The following is a 16,108-nucleotide window of genomic DNA, read 5'->3' on the forward strand; positions in this document are numbered from 1 at the left end:
AAGACAAGCAGAGCTCCTCAACGGAGGAGGTGCAACTTTAAAATGCCGTCTGCAAAAACTAGCGGCCGAAAGCAGCATCAGAAAATGCACTCACAGTAACCATGTCAATTCTGGAAAAAACGTGAAGGGACGAGCAAATCGCCGCCTCGCACACCTGTGAGACCGACGCATGATGTCGGAACAAAAACCCAGGAAGCACCAATTGCCCTGGTCAAAAGTGCCGTGACCGGTAAGGGAGCCCACCCCTTAAGAGCATAGGCCTGCATGACAGCCTACCTGATCCACCGAGAAATGGTGGTTGACAAGACCGTCAGGCCCTTTTGTGGACCAGACACCGACACAAAAGAGAGTCAGAACTCCGAAAACGGAGCCGTAGCAGGCTGGTACACCAGTGAATCTGTCACCAACTCAGAAGACTGACTAGGTGGCGCACCGGAATCTGAAGATTTCAGAGACAAGCGATTTCTACCACCTGGACAGTATTTCCCCCGGAAAAAACGAGTGTGGAACTGGGCATACAGTACCGCCTCGAAGGAGGCTACTGGGAATACCTTCACCGCAGACTGAAGAATCTGCAATTTCTCCAGGGGAAGAAGGACCTTTGCCACCGAGGAGTCTGGATCAACACTAGATACTCCAACGCTGAGTCGGAAACCTAGCATGCCCAGGATTTGAACCCTGGGTCGCACACATGGAAGGTGGGCTTGCTGCCACTGAGCTACACCTCCTGGTGTTTAACACTTCGGAGGGTCCGAATGGGAACAACACATCCACTAGGTCTGAGACAGAAGTTGCTTCCAGAAGAAAGTCGCCCAAGTAGCCAACGAGGCAAGGCCTCGCTGTCCCAACCAAGTTAGGATAAGTGCGAGCTCCTAGTTGGAAACCCATGGTGCCGACGCCAGATCAACAGGGAGGACCACAGGCTGAGAGAGACCCTCTCTCACCATAAATCACAGAAAGAACACTGACATGCGCAAAACAGGACATGCATGTATGCGTCCCTGATGTCTGAGGCCGCCAGGGCGTCCCCCGGATGGAGCGCAGCTACCAGACGAAGAGATTCCATGCGGAACTACCCGACGTTCAAAAGGTATTCAGGGCCTGAGGCCCCTAGAAAAAACACAAAACCTCTCATCCTGCAGGAAAGGTAAAATTCCCCAGCAGCTGAGCAAGTCCCATACTGCCCAAGGCAGACCGACGGGCCGGGAGAGAAAGACACGAGGAAATAACTTAGTTCTGTGGATAGGAGGGAACCCTATCTAGTACTCCGAAGAGACCACCTCGCAGACCCACTGGTCAGAGAGCAGGGAGGTTTTACCGAATTGTGAACCTGCAAGCTGCCCCCCCACCTAGAGACAGGGAGGGAAGGCCACACAGATTGGCAGGATTTGGGTGCCGGTGTGATTGCTTACGCACCCAGGGATGGATTAGACCCCCAGCTGGGCCCTTAAAGGCCTGGGAGGGTTGGCCATAAATAATACACACACACACACACACACACACACACACACACACACACACCTAGTGCGTATGAATATTATGTATGTGTATGCACACACCTTGGAGTAAACCGGAGTACCCGGGGGAAACCCACGCAGATACAGGGAGCGACAATGCAGTGTCAGTGTCCGAATCGAACCAAAGAGTGACTTGCTGCCAAGTGATGGAGTTAACCACTACACCACCGTGTGCATAAAACCATTCTGAAACAGACCTATATGAGGCCCTGGACCAGCTGGTCCGCTAGCCTAATAACTTCAGGGGGAGTCGCGCTCCTCCGCTGTCTGGTGCAAAATGCTCACTCCGCGAGTGACTGAGACCCCAGAGTAGCAGCCACAATAGGCCGCCAGTCAGACCTCAGCATGCAAACATGGAACGGGTCAATACTTTGTATCTGGCATCAGTCAGATCCATACTTACCTGGCAGGGGAGACACCATGATCATGAAGGTGGTTCTCCCAGGGCGAGGCACGGCTATTGCACACTCTAGGCCGTGCTGATCGTGGTCGTCTTCCCTGCCGCTTCTCGGCCTTTTGGCTGGGACTGGGTGTGGTATCTGTCCTTATCAGTTGTCAGCGGAGCGCTGAAGCACCTCCTACATGGGGAGGGTGGATGCAATCCAATGACGTCATTGCACCTGGAAGGATGGTTTCAGCCGGGACTACGCCGTGCTGCCCGACAGAATACTGGGGGCCGGCCCATGGTTGAGTCTGAGCCATCTGGAAGGGTGCTCCTGGTGAGGATGGGTGCTGCGCTTGGTCTTGGTCTTTTTGCCGAGTTCTAGTCTGGCCTTCTGGCTGGCTGGTGTAAGTGCTATCTCTGTCAGCGATCCGGTTGGAGGAGCTGGTAATGCCCTGTGGTAGGACGGGGCAGAACCATGCAAATCCGCTGGGTTGGCTGGCAGGGGTGGAGGGCTGCACTGGCCGGTTGGGGGGTCGGATATGGAACGAAAAGCCTATGGTGCATGTGCCCCTGGAGTGGCAGTCCAGGGGTATCTGAAAATCACTGTGTGTGAGGGACACTTTTGATTTAAGATACCACGGTCACTGCACCAGATACACGCTTTTTTTAGCACCTGCCTCCTGGGCCGGGCCTTTTGGCTAGGACCGGAGGAATTTTTTATTCCTGGCCGGAGGGCCTGGTCATTGTTTCACCACAATGGCCACTTCTTTCACTCTCCTCTCCACTATCCCTTCCCCCACTTTATTTTATTTAAGCCTGTGTTTGTCACTTTTTTGTCTTTTTTTGTTGTGCACGTTTTGTCTCACTGTGTGATTAGTAGGGTGCGGGTCCTCGGGCCAGCCCTGAACGTCTTGGGAGTGGGTGGACATGGCCTTCTGGCTTAGTTCGCCTGCTCTCATGGGGTCTCCCTTCGGGGGAGCCCCACCTAGTACTGGGAGGGTTCTGTTTCGGCAGTCCCTCCGAGGAAGTTGGGTCCGTGTCGGCTTCGGTTGCTCGGACCACAGTACCTCAGTCCCCGTCTGGAGCCTAACGCCCCGGGGGATCAGGGTTTGGGTCCCTCTTCACAGGAGGACCACTTGACGTTGCACCCGTCTGCACGTTTTTGTGAACACTCTTTATGTGTGTGCACATTTTTTCTGCACCGGGTGGAGTTTTTTTGGGTGTGTTCACACGCCATAGGCTTTTCAAAAAAAAAATAAAAAAAAAAAAAAAATCAGTCAGATCCATACAAGTGGGGGTCCCCGCAATAGGAAGGGTAGGGGTCCAGGCGACTCCCCACATCGGAGGAGACTGCCCAGCGCCGCTGCCCGTGTCCCGCACACCTGCTGTGTGTGTGAGGAGAAAACCGTGAGGAAGCTGTGAGGTGCTGTGTGAGGAGAAATCAACACTAGAGGCCAAGGACTCAGGCAAGATGGCCGCCGTGATATGCTGTATCATGGCGCGACTACAACAGAATGGCTGCCAATGGGATTTTCAATACAAACTGAAAATCCACCAAAAAATGGTGTCGCCCGAACGGCGGCAAAACACAGCATTTGAAAACCTGAACACAGAGAAAGGCTGCCCAGCACCCCAAAAAGACCAGAAAAGCGGGCCCCAACAGTAAAAAACACAGGCCAGGCGCACAGTCCCCCCAACCAGGTGCCCCCCCCCATCCCGACAGCAATGCAGAACAGCAGAGTGAAGAAGGGAGCAGGGAAGGGAGGATACCCAAACCCCAGGAATGCTCAGCCGTACCACCCCACCTAAGAGGGAGGGACTGTACTTACCCCTCCACGCGACGACTCGCTGATGCATTCTAGACAGGCGTACAACCGCAATGGAGGTAGCCGTCGGCACGGTCCGCTGTGAGTGAGACAACACCACAGCTCAGTCATGTGCGGACCTCGAAGCAAAGCTCATTGGCCACCCCAGGAGTCATGGGGCATGTCGTGGCAGACCCAGCCTCTTTGAAAAGGTGTGCCCACGCCAATGTTGTAAGTAACGGCGTTTAAATAAACGCTGTTACCTAACGATTGCCCTCCTGCGGGTAACTAGTAATCTACCTGATTACTTTTACCCTCTCGGCAACGCCGTTCCCACTACATTGGCGGCGTTACCGAGAATACCGCCCCCCCCCCCCCCCCCGCCGTCGCCTAATTAATCACCGTGCGGGGAACATTACAGCTTGAATTTGAATAGCTGTCTGTTCCCCGCCCCGTATAGACACTCCCCTTGCTTGGGATTGGACGGCCGGGTGATCTGCACTTTGATAGACAGGTCACCTGTCCAATCCCGAGCAAGGGGGAGTGTCTATATGCCGCGTCACGTATAGACACCCCCCCTTGGCTCATGGCTGCATACTGTATGTGGGGGGGAGAAGACACATGGCTCATGGCTGCATACTGTATGTGGGGGGGGGGAGAAGACACATGGCTCATGGCTGCATACTGTATGTGGGGGGGGGGGAGAAGACACATGGCTCATGGCTGCATACTGTATGTGGGGGGGGAGAAGACACATGGCTCATGGCTGCATATTGTATGGGGGGGGGAGGAGGAGAAGACACATGGCTCATGGCTGCATATTGTATGGGGGGGGGGAGGAGAAGACACATGGCTCATGGCTGCATACTGTATGTGGGGGGGGGGGGGGGAGACACATGGCTCATGGCTGCATACTGTATGTGGGGGGGGGGGGAGACACATGGCTCATGGCTGCCTTCTGTATGTGGGGCTGCATTCTGTATGTGGGGGGACATGGCTGCATTCTGTATGTGGGGCTGCATTCTGTATGTGGGGCTGCATTCTGTATGTGGGGCTGCATTCTGTATGTGGGGGGACATGGCTGCATTCTGTATGTGGGGGGACATGGCTGCATTCTGTATGTGGGGGGGACATGGCTGCATTCTGTATGTGGGGGGGACATGGCTGCATTCTGTATGTGGGGGGGACATGGCTGCATTCTGTATGTGGGGGGACATGGCTGCATTCTGTATGTGGGGGGCAGGCCCAGCAAATGCAATACTGTGTACAATTAATATCATCATCACACTCCACCTGCCCAGCAATACTGTACAATATAGATTCAGTGTGCACTGCAGCAGTGTCACTCACACTACACACTGAATCTATATTGTACAGTATTGCTGGGCAGGTGGAGTGTGATGATATTAATAATTGTACACAGTACGAAATGTTCTAAAATACTGTATATAGTGTTTTTATTCTTCAATCAGTTAATAAACATCTTTGATACTAAAGATGTTATAGAACGTAATAGCATTGTAGAATATAAAAAAAAAATAAAAAAAAAAAATCTGTTACTTTTCCGAGTAACTAGTTACTTTGCCAATAAAGTAACTGAGTCACTAACTCAATTACTTTTCGGGCAAGTAACTTGTAATTGTAACTAGTTACTTTTTTAAAAGGAAGATGAACACCACTGGCCCACGCTCGCTGGCCGAACTGAGAAGACTACAAGGATCTATAATATCCAGCCTGTCTCTCAGCCGACAGTTAATAGAAGTCAAAAAGACAAAATAAAAACAAATCTTTTCCTCAAGGCGCTGGGCCCAAAGGGAGCCATACGTCCTTCTCCTTTGCTAGGCAGAACGAAACTGAGGCTGCATGCTACAGTGAGGAGGGTTATGTCTGGAGGGACCGCCCCCTGGGAGGGGCTGTTCAACTCTGTTAATGTAACATGTATTTAACATGTTTCTGCCTAGTCCTCTCCTGTAAACAGGGAACATAACCCACTTGTCAAGATTTAAGGAGCTGTGTCTATCCATTACATACAAGAGAATTTCGTATCTACAGCAAAACTATTTTAACATACATGTCCTTTTCTGGTTTGACATATCACCACAAGAGTACTGTTGCGACGACATGTTGAACCAGAGGACATAGATGTTATAATTTTTTGCTGTAATCTTTTGCTGTAGATACGAAATTCTCTTGTATGTAATTATGTTTCATCCTTACATGAATTTTAATATGTTTGTACCAATAAAATGCTTTTATACATTTACTATAATTCAAAGTGTTTTCTGGTGCCTCCAAAGTCCCCCCCCCCCCCAATCCACTCTGTTCTTGTCTACATTTACTGGGATGTGGCACCTGTATAACACTTTGATAGCAAGGTTCTTCTGATAGTATTTTTTGGATAACACTCCTAGTAAGGAGTCCTCAGACCAAGGTTTCACTTGTTCACTTCCCCCTGACTGTTGGATGATCCAATGAAGGCTGTGCAGAGATCTGAACCACAATCTAGGACCGGGAAGTTGCTGGAGCCATAGTGTGTTGATCAGCATTAAAGCAATGTGCTTAAAGCGGGGTTCCACTGACGATTTTTTTTTTTTTTTTTTAAAGTCAGCTGTCACAAACACTGTAGCTGCTGACTTTTAATAAAGGACACTTGTCCTAGCAAATAAATGGACGAGAACTGGACAGCCGCCATACTGTATCTTGTTGGTTTGCAGTGACTGTTTGTGCAGTTGAAAAATGAAAAGACAACTTTAAGTGATTTTGGAGTGCGGCTGTCCAGTTCTCATCCATTTATTTGCTATCATTAGCATTGCCAGCACCTTGGTGGTTCAACAACCCTTGATTACTCACGGGGCTCACCTGGAGTGGTGAGATATCTGTCTACTTACTTGTCCTAGGCGCCCGCGATGTCGGCCCCCCCGAGGCCGATCCCTCGATTATTGCAGGTCCCGGCGCCGCCATGCTCACCAAGGGTAACAGGCAGTGGAGCCTTGCGGCTTCACTGCCCGTTTCCTACTGCGCATGCGCGAGTCTCGTGGCGCTGTATGAATTGGCAGCTTCTCTCTGGGATACACAGTTCCCAGAAGGCAGCGCACACCATTCCCCAGAAGATAACAAGAGGATGAAGACCAGCCATGGACTAGGAAGTGGCAGATTATGAAGAACTGCACAGCAACTGCAATTTCTGGCAAGTAATTTTTTTTTTTTTATAATTTTGGTGTATTTTTTTTTAGGGTGGACCTCCACTTTAAACGCGGCTCCTGCAGCCAGGGGAGTGCTGTGTGCCTCTTACACATGGTAGGACATTGCCCACACAGGACTTGCACCAACATTTCCAAGCTTGCAGAAGGTAATGCATTCTAAACTTGTGGTCACAGACCATCTAAAGTAGTGCAGGTATGGTCGTGAAAAACTCTCCTGTGACACACTAGGCCTGGCCTTGGTGCTCTCACCATCCACCCCACGGTGTCCAAAAAAGGTTTCGGTAGTCCAACCCCCCCCCCCCCCACAGAATAAGCAGGCGAGAGGGTAACCCCATAAAGGGAAGAGGAAAAGCCCTGGAGTCAATACACCAGTTACAGTCACCTTCCCACGAAAGACAACCAGCTAGAAAACACTGCAGATTGCTGGGCGAGGGAGGGGTTATATGAACTGCCTTTTTTTTTTTTTTTTTTCACATTGTCCTGGCAGCATATAACCCATCGTCAAGGCTTAAGGAGGCCTGTGTCTTGTACTATAGGATTAAAGTGACACCCCTTTTTTTTTAACCACTTAAGGACTGGCTCACATACATATACGTCGGCAATTTAAAGATGAATATCTCGGTAACAGCAGCTGTTGCCACAACCAAGATATCCATCTTTTCCGTGGCAGGTCCTGTAAACTATAATGGTGGTCTCCATAACATAGCGGATGCGACGTCAAAACATCACTTCCGCCCATGCATCTTAAAGGGGTTTTCCACCTTTTTTTTTTTAAGTTTATTAAAAGTCAGCAGCTACAAAAAGTGTAGCTGCTGGCTTTTAATAAACAGACACTTACCTGCTCCACGGCTCCAGCGACGCGCCGGCCGGGGCATCCTCATTCTTTGTGTGGGCACCCGGCAGTGACAGCGGAAGGAGGAAGTGGGACAGGAAGTCCCCTTCTCCTGAAGCCCCCACTCCCCCTCCAAAAAAATTACATGCCAAATGTGGCATGTAAGGGGGCGAGGAGTAGGTTAAGCGGAAGTTCCATTTTTAGGTGGACCTCCGCTTTAAAAGGCACATTGCCATTTTTTCAAATGACTTTTTTTTTGCATTTTAGTCTAAATGTGAGATCTGGGGTCTTTTTGACCCCAGATCTCACATTAAGAGGACCTGTCATGCTTTTTTTCTATTACAAGGGATGTTTACATTCCTTGTAATAGGAATAAATGTGACCCATTTTTTCTTTTTTTTCTAAAACAATGTAAAAATAAATATAATCAAGTAAAATGAGAAAACCAAAACACATTTTTTAAAGCGCCCCATCCAGACGATCTTGCGCGCAGAAGCAAAAGCATACGCGAGTAGCTCCCGCATATGAAAACGGTGTTCAAAGCGCACAGGAGAGGTATTGTCGCAATTGTTAGTGCAAGAGCAATAATTCTAGACCTCCTATGCAACTCTAAATAATTCTTCAAACGTCTCCTACGGAGATTTTTAGGGGGGAAAAGTTTGACGCCATTCCACAACATGTTGAAGCGCGACATGTTGGGTATCATTTTATTTGGCGTAACATTATCTTTCACAATATAAAAAAAAAATTGGGCTGACTTTACTGTTTTCTCATTTAATTAAAAAGATTTTTTTCAAAAAAAGTGTGCTCGTTAAGACCACCGAGCAAATACGGTGTGACAAAAAGTATTGCAATGACCGCTATTTTATTCTCTAGGGCAGGGATATGCAATTAGCGGACCTCCAGCTGTTGCAAAACTACAAGTCTTGCTATGCCTCATAAGACTTATAGTTCTGCAAAAGCTGGAGGTCCACTAATTGCATATGCCTGCTCTAGGGTGTTAGAAAAAAAATATATAAAATGTTTGGGGGTTCCAAGTAATTTTCTAGCAAAAAAAACAGTTTTAAACTTGTAAACACAGAGTCTGAAAAACAGGCAAGGTCCTTAAGTGGTTAAAACAAACAGGTCATACCGATCCTCCTGTTATGGGGTCCCACGTCGGCTCTCGGCTCCTCCCCGCAATAGATAACCCCCTCTGGAAAGCTCTATGCCGAGGGAGGTTACCTTGTGGGCACGCTCCCGTGTCATACAATTGGCGTCCATAGCCGCCAAGAGTATAACTCGGGCCCCCTCCGTCATTGGATTTGATTGACAGCAGCGGGAACCCATTGGCTGCGCTACTATTATGCACTTAAGACCCGGACCTTTAGGCAGCTAAAGGACCCGGCCAGTTTATGCGATTCGGCACTGCATCGCTTTAACTGACAATTGCGCGGTCGTGCGACGTGGCTTCCAAACAAAATTGGTGTCCTTTTTTCCCCACAAATAGAGCTTTCTTTTGGTGGTATTTGATCACCTCTGCAGTTTTTATTTTTTGCGCTATAAACAAAAATAGAGCGACAATTTTGAAAAAAATTCAATATTTTTTACTTTTTGCTATAATAAAATATCCCCCAAAAATATATATATAAAAAGAACATTTTCCCTCAGTTTAGGCCGATTCTACCTATTTTTGGAAAAAAAAAAAAAAAAAAATCGCAATAAGCGTTTATCGGTTGGTTTGCGCAAAAATTATAGCGTTTACAAAATAAGGGATAGTTTTATTGCATTTTCATTCTTTTTTTTTTTTTTACTAGCAATTTTTTTCGTGACTGCGACATTATGGCGGACACTCGGACATTTTTGGGACCATTGTCATTTTCACAGCAAAAAATGCATTTAAAAGGCATTGTTTACTGTGAAAATTACAATTGCAGTTTGGGAGTTAACCACCAGGGGGCGCTGAAGGGGTTATGTATGACCTCATCTGTGTTTCTAACTGTAGGGGGGTGTGGCTGTAGGTGTGACGTCATTGATTGTGGTTCCATATATAAGGGAACACACGATCGATCACGGTGCCACAGTGAAGAACGGGGAAGTTGTGATTACACACAGCTCTCCCCGTTCTTCAGCTCCGGGGACCAATCGCGGGACTCCATAGGCAAAAGGGTCTGCGAGTCCCGCGGTCATGGTCACGGAGCTTCGGACCGGGTCACGTGCACGTGCCTGCGGCGCGCGCGTGACCCCACGGCTGGGCTTAAAGGGCAACGGAAATATAAGTTGATGTGCCCAGCCATGCCATTCTGCCAATGTAAATCGGCGTGAAGGGGTCCTTAAGTGGTTAAAGTGAAAAAAAATTGAAATATTCCTTTAACCACTTCAATACAGGGCTTTTATACCCACCTCCATACCGGGCCTATTCTGGCACTTCTCTCCTACATGTACAAATCATCATTCTTTTGCTAGAAAATGACTCAGAACCCCCAAACATTATATATCTTTTTTTAGCAGACACCCTAGGGAATAAAATGCCGGTCATTGCAACTTTTTATCTTGCACGGTATTTGCGCAATAATTTTTCAAACGTCTTTTTTGGAAAAAAAATGGTTTCATGAGTTAAAAAATAACAAAACAGTAAAGTTAGCCCAATTTTTTTATAAAATATGAAAGATGATGTTACGCCGAGTAAATAGGAAAAGGGAACACACGATCGATGACGGCGCCACAGTGAAGAACAGGGAAGCTGTGTTTACACACAACTCTCCGGGTTCTTCAGCTCCGGGGACCGATCGTGGGACTCCAGCGGTGATCGGGTCCCGTGGTCACGGAGCTTCAGACCGGGTCACGGGTGCGTGCCGCAGGCGCGCGCCCGCGACCCACGGTTAGGCACTTAATGAGGACGTACCTGTACGTGCTTGTGCCCAGCCGTGCCATTCTGCCGACGTATATGTTCAGGAGGCGGTCCTTAAGTGGTTAATCTATCCAATGAAGAAGCGCAAAGAAGCAGTGGAGAGAGCGACGCGGAATCGCAACCACTGAAATTCGGGGCTTAGGTACTGTATTTATTGGCGTATAACACTCTTTTTTTTTTTTTTTTTGGGTAAAAAAGTGAGGGTGCCTGCGTGTTATATGCAGGGGGCTGTGGAAAGTGTTTTTCCTGAAACTTCCCTCCTAAAGTTAGGGTGCGTGTTATACGCCGATAAATACGGTAAGTAAAACAGGGGGGCTGGGGGGCCAGACAGTGCAAGGTGTTTTTCACCTTAATGCATGGGATGCATTAAGATGAAAAAACAAAGGTTTACAATCCCTTTAATAACTATAAATAGCAGTCCAGTATCTTGATTTAACTACTATGCTGGCTAGATATAACAATGTTCTCTGGAACATTCATTTTTGGTTGTTGCAATATCCACTGACAGTACCACTGACATTCCTGTTATGTTTGTACTAACTTTTTTTTTTTTTGCATGATTTGTTTATTATGATGACATGACTATTCTTGTATTTATGAATAAGAAATAATGTATTTTTTAAGTAGAATTGTTGCCAAATTATAAAAGGATCCCCCCCCCCCCCCCAAAGCAGACTAGGATTAGAACCGCTGTCCAAGCTCCACTGCATGAAGTTTTTGACGTTCCATCTTATCGTTACACGCAAAACTGTGTGAGCAATAATCTCTAAAGTAAGCAGAAAACCCATCTCTGAAAGCCATGATTCAGTGCCCCAATTAGATTTCCATTCTCCTCCTGTTATGGTGACCACAGTCTAAGGTTAGGTTACACTTTACTTTGCCCTAAATCCTGACTATACATTATCAGCTTAACATGGTAGTCAAGTGAATAATAAAAAATATTAAAAGCCAGCCGCTACAAATACTGCGATCGCTCGTCACTCTGCTGCTCCCCCCGCCATCCTCAGTGAGGAAACCAAAAAGTGAAGCTCTCCGGCTTCACTACCCGGTTCCCTACGGCGCATGCGCGAGTTGCGCTGCGCCGCCGATTGGCTCTCGCTGTGCTCTGGGAGCCGAGTGTTCCCAGAGCACAACGGGGGGGGGGGGGGGGGCACGGGAGGTGACGTTCTGCCCGCAGTAAACCCGAAACTGTGTGGCCGGAAGTGGGTGCAAATACCTGTCTTTAGACCGGTATCTGCACCCCCCTGAAAGATGTCAAATGTGACACCGGAGGGGGGGGGGGGGGGGGGTTCCGATCAGCGTGAGTTCCACTTTAGGGTGGAGCTCCGCTTTAAATAGCACTTTCTGGAGGCGTTTCCAAGATTCCTTTTACACGATTGGGTCCGCCTGTCCGTTTTTTTTGGCAGATATGATCAGACCCCCTATTCTCCTCTATTGATCACAAACAGACACCCTCCAACTGTAATGTTCAAAGACTGAAAATTGGTGGCAGGCACATAAAATAAGTTAACAGGGCAGCGTCCATACGTATCGGTTAAAACCTACAAATGGTATCAAGTGTTCACATAAATAGGCTAATAGTATTATTTACAATATGTTGCAAAGTTCAAATATTTATTATTAGATATAAAAACAGATTTTCGTTTACTGACCTTTCAATACTGCTGAAAGTATACTGTAAACCTTGTTTGGTCTCTATTTCAAAATCAAAGGATCGTGTTGTTGTGGTTCCACGGGCAAAATTTACACATTGTACCTCATCAAACCGGACGTGAACTGGCGGTTTGTGAACATATATAAAACCTCGTTCGAGAGGATATAGCAGGCCTGAGCTGGCTTTGTAAGAACATGTGATGCACTGAGCTCCAGAGTTCCTAGGGAAAAAAAGTTACAATACCGTATTTTAATGTAAATTGCAAACACAAAGCAGTATAAAAGATCTTTTAACAAAGGGTCAAATACACATATATTAATGTTTCCAGTGATTTTAACTGGAAAGGTTGGGAAAGGTTGGTTTTCTGGGATTAGGATCGTAAGGGCACATGGAATACAACTGTTTCCTATGTGGCCCATTCGCACCACAACAGAGCAAGGATGTGCAGTGTCCTGCAAAAAAACAAAACAAAAATGCAGACATGGAGCCCTTTCCTGCAGTGCATTGCACTAGGGATACACAGATAAATCGGTCGCCAAAAATGATCGGCGGAAAGGGGGTTTATCTGCATTTTGCCCATAGGAAGAAGGGGGGGGGGGAGAAGGTGCCAATAATGGCATGCTGTGTCCCATTACCTGCGAAGTAAAAAAAAACCGTATGTTTGGGCTTTGTTTAGAATTAGGCTTGAGGGAAAGGAGCCATTCAAGAGAAGGTAATCTAAGTACCAACCTGACAATTTAGAGCAGAAGCTAAAAAGGCAATATGATAAACTGGAGGAAACCGTCTACTACCGCAAAAAGCACTGAAGCGGTGGATAAATGGGAATATCTTGGATGCAGATGAATGGCAAGTGTGCTTCAAATCATTGACCATAAGGTTTTAATGAAAATATGGAATTTGAAGGCATTTGTTTAGAGATTTTAAGTACACGATAGGATGAATACCCCTTGTTGAGTTTTGGTACCGTGAATAAGACAGAGTCCTTTGAACCTGCCATGTAGAAGTATTGGAACAACTACTCCCTGGAATGAGAAAACTGTGGAAGAAGAATCTTTCCTCCTGTAAAAGCTTTAAGGAATTTGTCAAGTGCCTCCAAGATGTTCTCCTTAAAAGGGCATACATGCAAGGCATATTTTAAAGGGCAGTTTCAGTTGACCCAAATTAATAGAAATCAGAGCCATTCTGGAGAACCGAGTGAACTTCTATCTAGAGCAGTGTTTCAACTCCAGTCCTCAAGGCACCTCAACAGGTCATGTTTTCAGTATTTCCCTCAGATGAAACAGCTGTGGTAATGACTAAGGCAGTGAAACTGATCAAATCACCTGTGCAAAATAATGGAAAGCCTGAAAACATGACCCGTTGGGGCGCCTTGAGTACTGGAGTTGAGGAACACTGATCTAGAGCATCAAAGCAGCAAGGCAAATTGCTTAGTGAGGTACACTCCGGGAAAGAAAGATCATGTTGGATGTTCATTGCCCTAATCCAATTTGCTGCAGAAAGAAGCAATAGCTGGCCTTGTGAGTATAAAGAGCCTTTAAGAGTCAAAATTTCTGGCAGCAGCATCTTTGAATGAACATCTTCTATAGGTACAGGAAGACACTTAACCACTTCAGCCCCAGAAGGATTTACCCCCTTAATGACCAGGGTATTTTTTGCGATATGCACTGCGTCGCTTTAACTGACAATTGCGCGGTTGTGCAAAGTTGTACCCAAACAACATTTATGTTCTTTCTTTTGGTGGTAGTTGATCACCTCTGCGGATATTATCTATATATAAGTTGAGGCCAATATGTATTCTTCCACATATTTTTGTTAGAAAAAATCAATAAAAAATCCAATATGCGTATATTGATTGGTTTGTGCAAAAGTTATAGCGTTCACAAAGTAGAGGATAGATTTAGGGACGTCTTTTTTACTGGTAATATCAGCGATCTGCAATTTTTGGCAGGACTGCGACATTGCAGCAGACAAATCTGACCCCAAGTGCTAGCAGGCAAGTCAGGACACTCAACTTTGCAGATAGAGAAAGGAGCTGTGTGTTAGTGGACATCCTGACACTCCTGCTCGCCCCCTCAAGAGGCTTTCTCCACACCAGGAAGAAAGCCTTGCATTATGGTGTTGAGTTACAGACAGAAGAACAGGAAGTGAGAGTTTCTGAGAAGAAATAAGGACATTTAAAAGCAAAGGGTAGCTATGACCAATGGGTAGCTATGACTAAGCATTGATATCCAATGCGAAACGCGTCAGCTGTTTTTCCCACTGTGTGCTGATACTTGTAGTGCATTTTCCTTTACCCAATAAAGGGCACGTCTTTTTAAGAAATTGGAGTGCGGCTGTCCATATCTCTCTTCCTTTGCATATTTAAAAGCAAAATTGAAGGATGAGGTAAGTGAAGGAGGACTGCACTAAGATAAAGGAAGCTATTTAGGGAGAAAAAAAATAAAAAGATTCCTTTACAACCCCTTTAAGGGCAGTGTTAGAGTAGATGGGCCTTCAATGTTTTTTTCAGGTTTTCACCGCCTGAAGGAAGTGTCCTGTCCCTCAGTGGGCAAGAAATACTGCTCAAAAAAACGTTCAATCGTGCATAAACTCACCATTTTTCAAATAACTCACCCTTGAAAGTTACCAGGTACAGTGATCTTTCGGTTTACCAGTGCCTTCATGACACGACTAACCATCTCATAGAGACAACCAGACATGTTCTTCTTCAATTTTCCTTCGAAACGCTTCTCAACCTCCTCCCTAGAGGCCAAAAATAGTTTAAACCGGGCAAGAAAAAAAAAAAAAAAAAAAAAACACTTGTGCTCAAATTACTAGATCTTCAAAATATTTTAGAACAGTGATTAGAAAATATTTTGCACCAAGACCTCACTGATATGTCATATCTTAAAGTGATAATAAACTCAAAATTAACAACGTAAAATATTGCAGCTTACCAATCATTAAATGTGGTGGATGCATGTGTGGGGTTTTTTTAAGCTTTTTTCCCCCCTGGTTTTTAACCGGTGATTTGGTCAGTAACAAACCTTTTGTATTAGACTGCTTATAGTCTGGATGAAAGAGCAAAAGAGGCACCTTTGGAAAGCAGCATTGTAAGTCTTGGGAGAGGGACATGTTAGATTTGCTAGCAGAGTTAGCCAACATAAGCAGTTTGGTTCTCTTGGCGACAAAGGTTTTACATGGATTAAAGCAGATCATTGTAAAGGACCCCATCTGTGGTAAACAGTTTGTCTCAACCCTCTAACTGCTACAATATAAAATGTTATATAATGAGTTATTTGTGGAACGTTGGTGCCGTAAAAACCCCCATTAGACTTACCAGTAACGGTATTTCCAGGAACCTTTCAGGACAGCTACTTAAGAGATGATTGGCTCCGCCCTCCACAGGAAACACAAATCAGATACAATTTAAAAAAGGCCCCTCCCTTTCCTCTAACCCTTAGTTGTTAAAAGGTTCAAGTAAACCTCCACCAAAAGTGCACTCGGCAGAGAAAAAAAAAAAAACTCAAAACCACTACCAGGTAAACAAGGTCGACCAGTGAAAAACAGAATAGGGTCGGAATATAGACGCCGTCCTGGAAAGTTCCTGGAAAAACCATTACCGTAAGTGTCCAACGGGGGTTTTCCCCTCTCACCTTCCAGGACAGCTACTTGAGAGGATAAGCAAGATTCTATACCTTAGGGAGGGACGACAGCCTGAAGCACTTTCCTACCAAAGGAGAGGTCCCGGCTGGAAAGCATCTGAATTCTATAATGATTGACAAATGCATGAAGACCAGACAGCAGCTTTGGAAATGTCTTCCCATGATGCCAACAGTTGGG

The 16,108-nt window shown here is 46.3% G+C and overlaps 1 protein-coding gene and 1 non-coding gene across 3 annotated transcripts in view; one reads left to right on the forward strand and one right to left on the reverse strand.

The window, feature by feature from the left end:
* Positions 1 to 16,108, reverse strand: part of SSRP1 (structure specific recognition protein 1) — a 248,430-nt gene that overhangs the window by 66,620 nt on the left and 165,702 nt on the right. For both annotated transcript variants that reach the window (XM_040320882.1, XM_040320881.1), the window contains exons 7-8: positions 14,900 to 15,028; positions 12,285 to 12,506 (exon numbers count right to left, since the gene is read on the reverse strand). In XM_040320882.1, the coding sequence (XP_040176816.1) occupies positions 12,285 to 12,506; positions 14,900 to 15,028 (351 nt within the window). The remainder of the gene's footprint in view (positions 1 to 12,284; positions 12,507 to 14,899; positions 15,029 to 16,108) is intronic.
* LOC120912479 lies at positions 1,913 to 2,071 on the forward strand. Its single transcript, XR_005743080.1, has one exon. It is a non-coding gene; the product is annotated as a U1 spliceosomal RNA (small nuclear RNA).

Source organism: Rana temporaria, chromosome 8 (assembly GCF_905171775.1).
Source record: "Rana temporaria chromosome 8, aRanTem1.1, whole genome shotgun sequence".
NCBI lineage: Eukaryota > Metazoa > Chordata > Amphibia > Anura > Ranidae > Rana > Rana temporaria.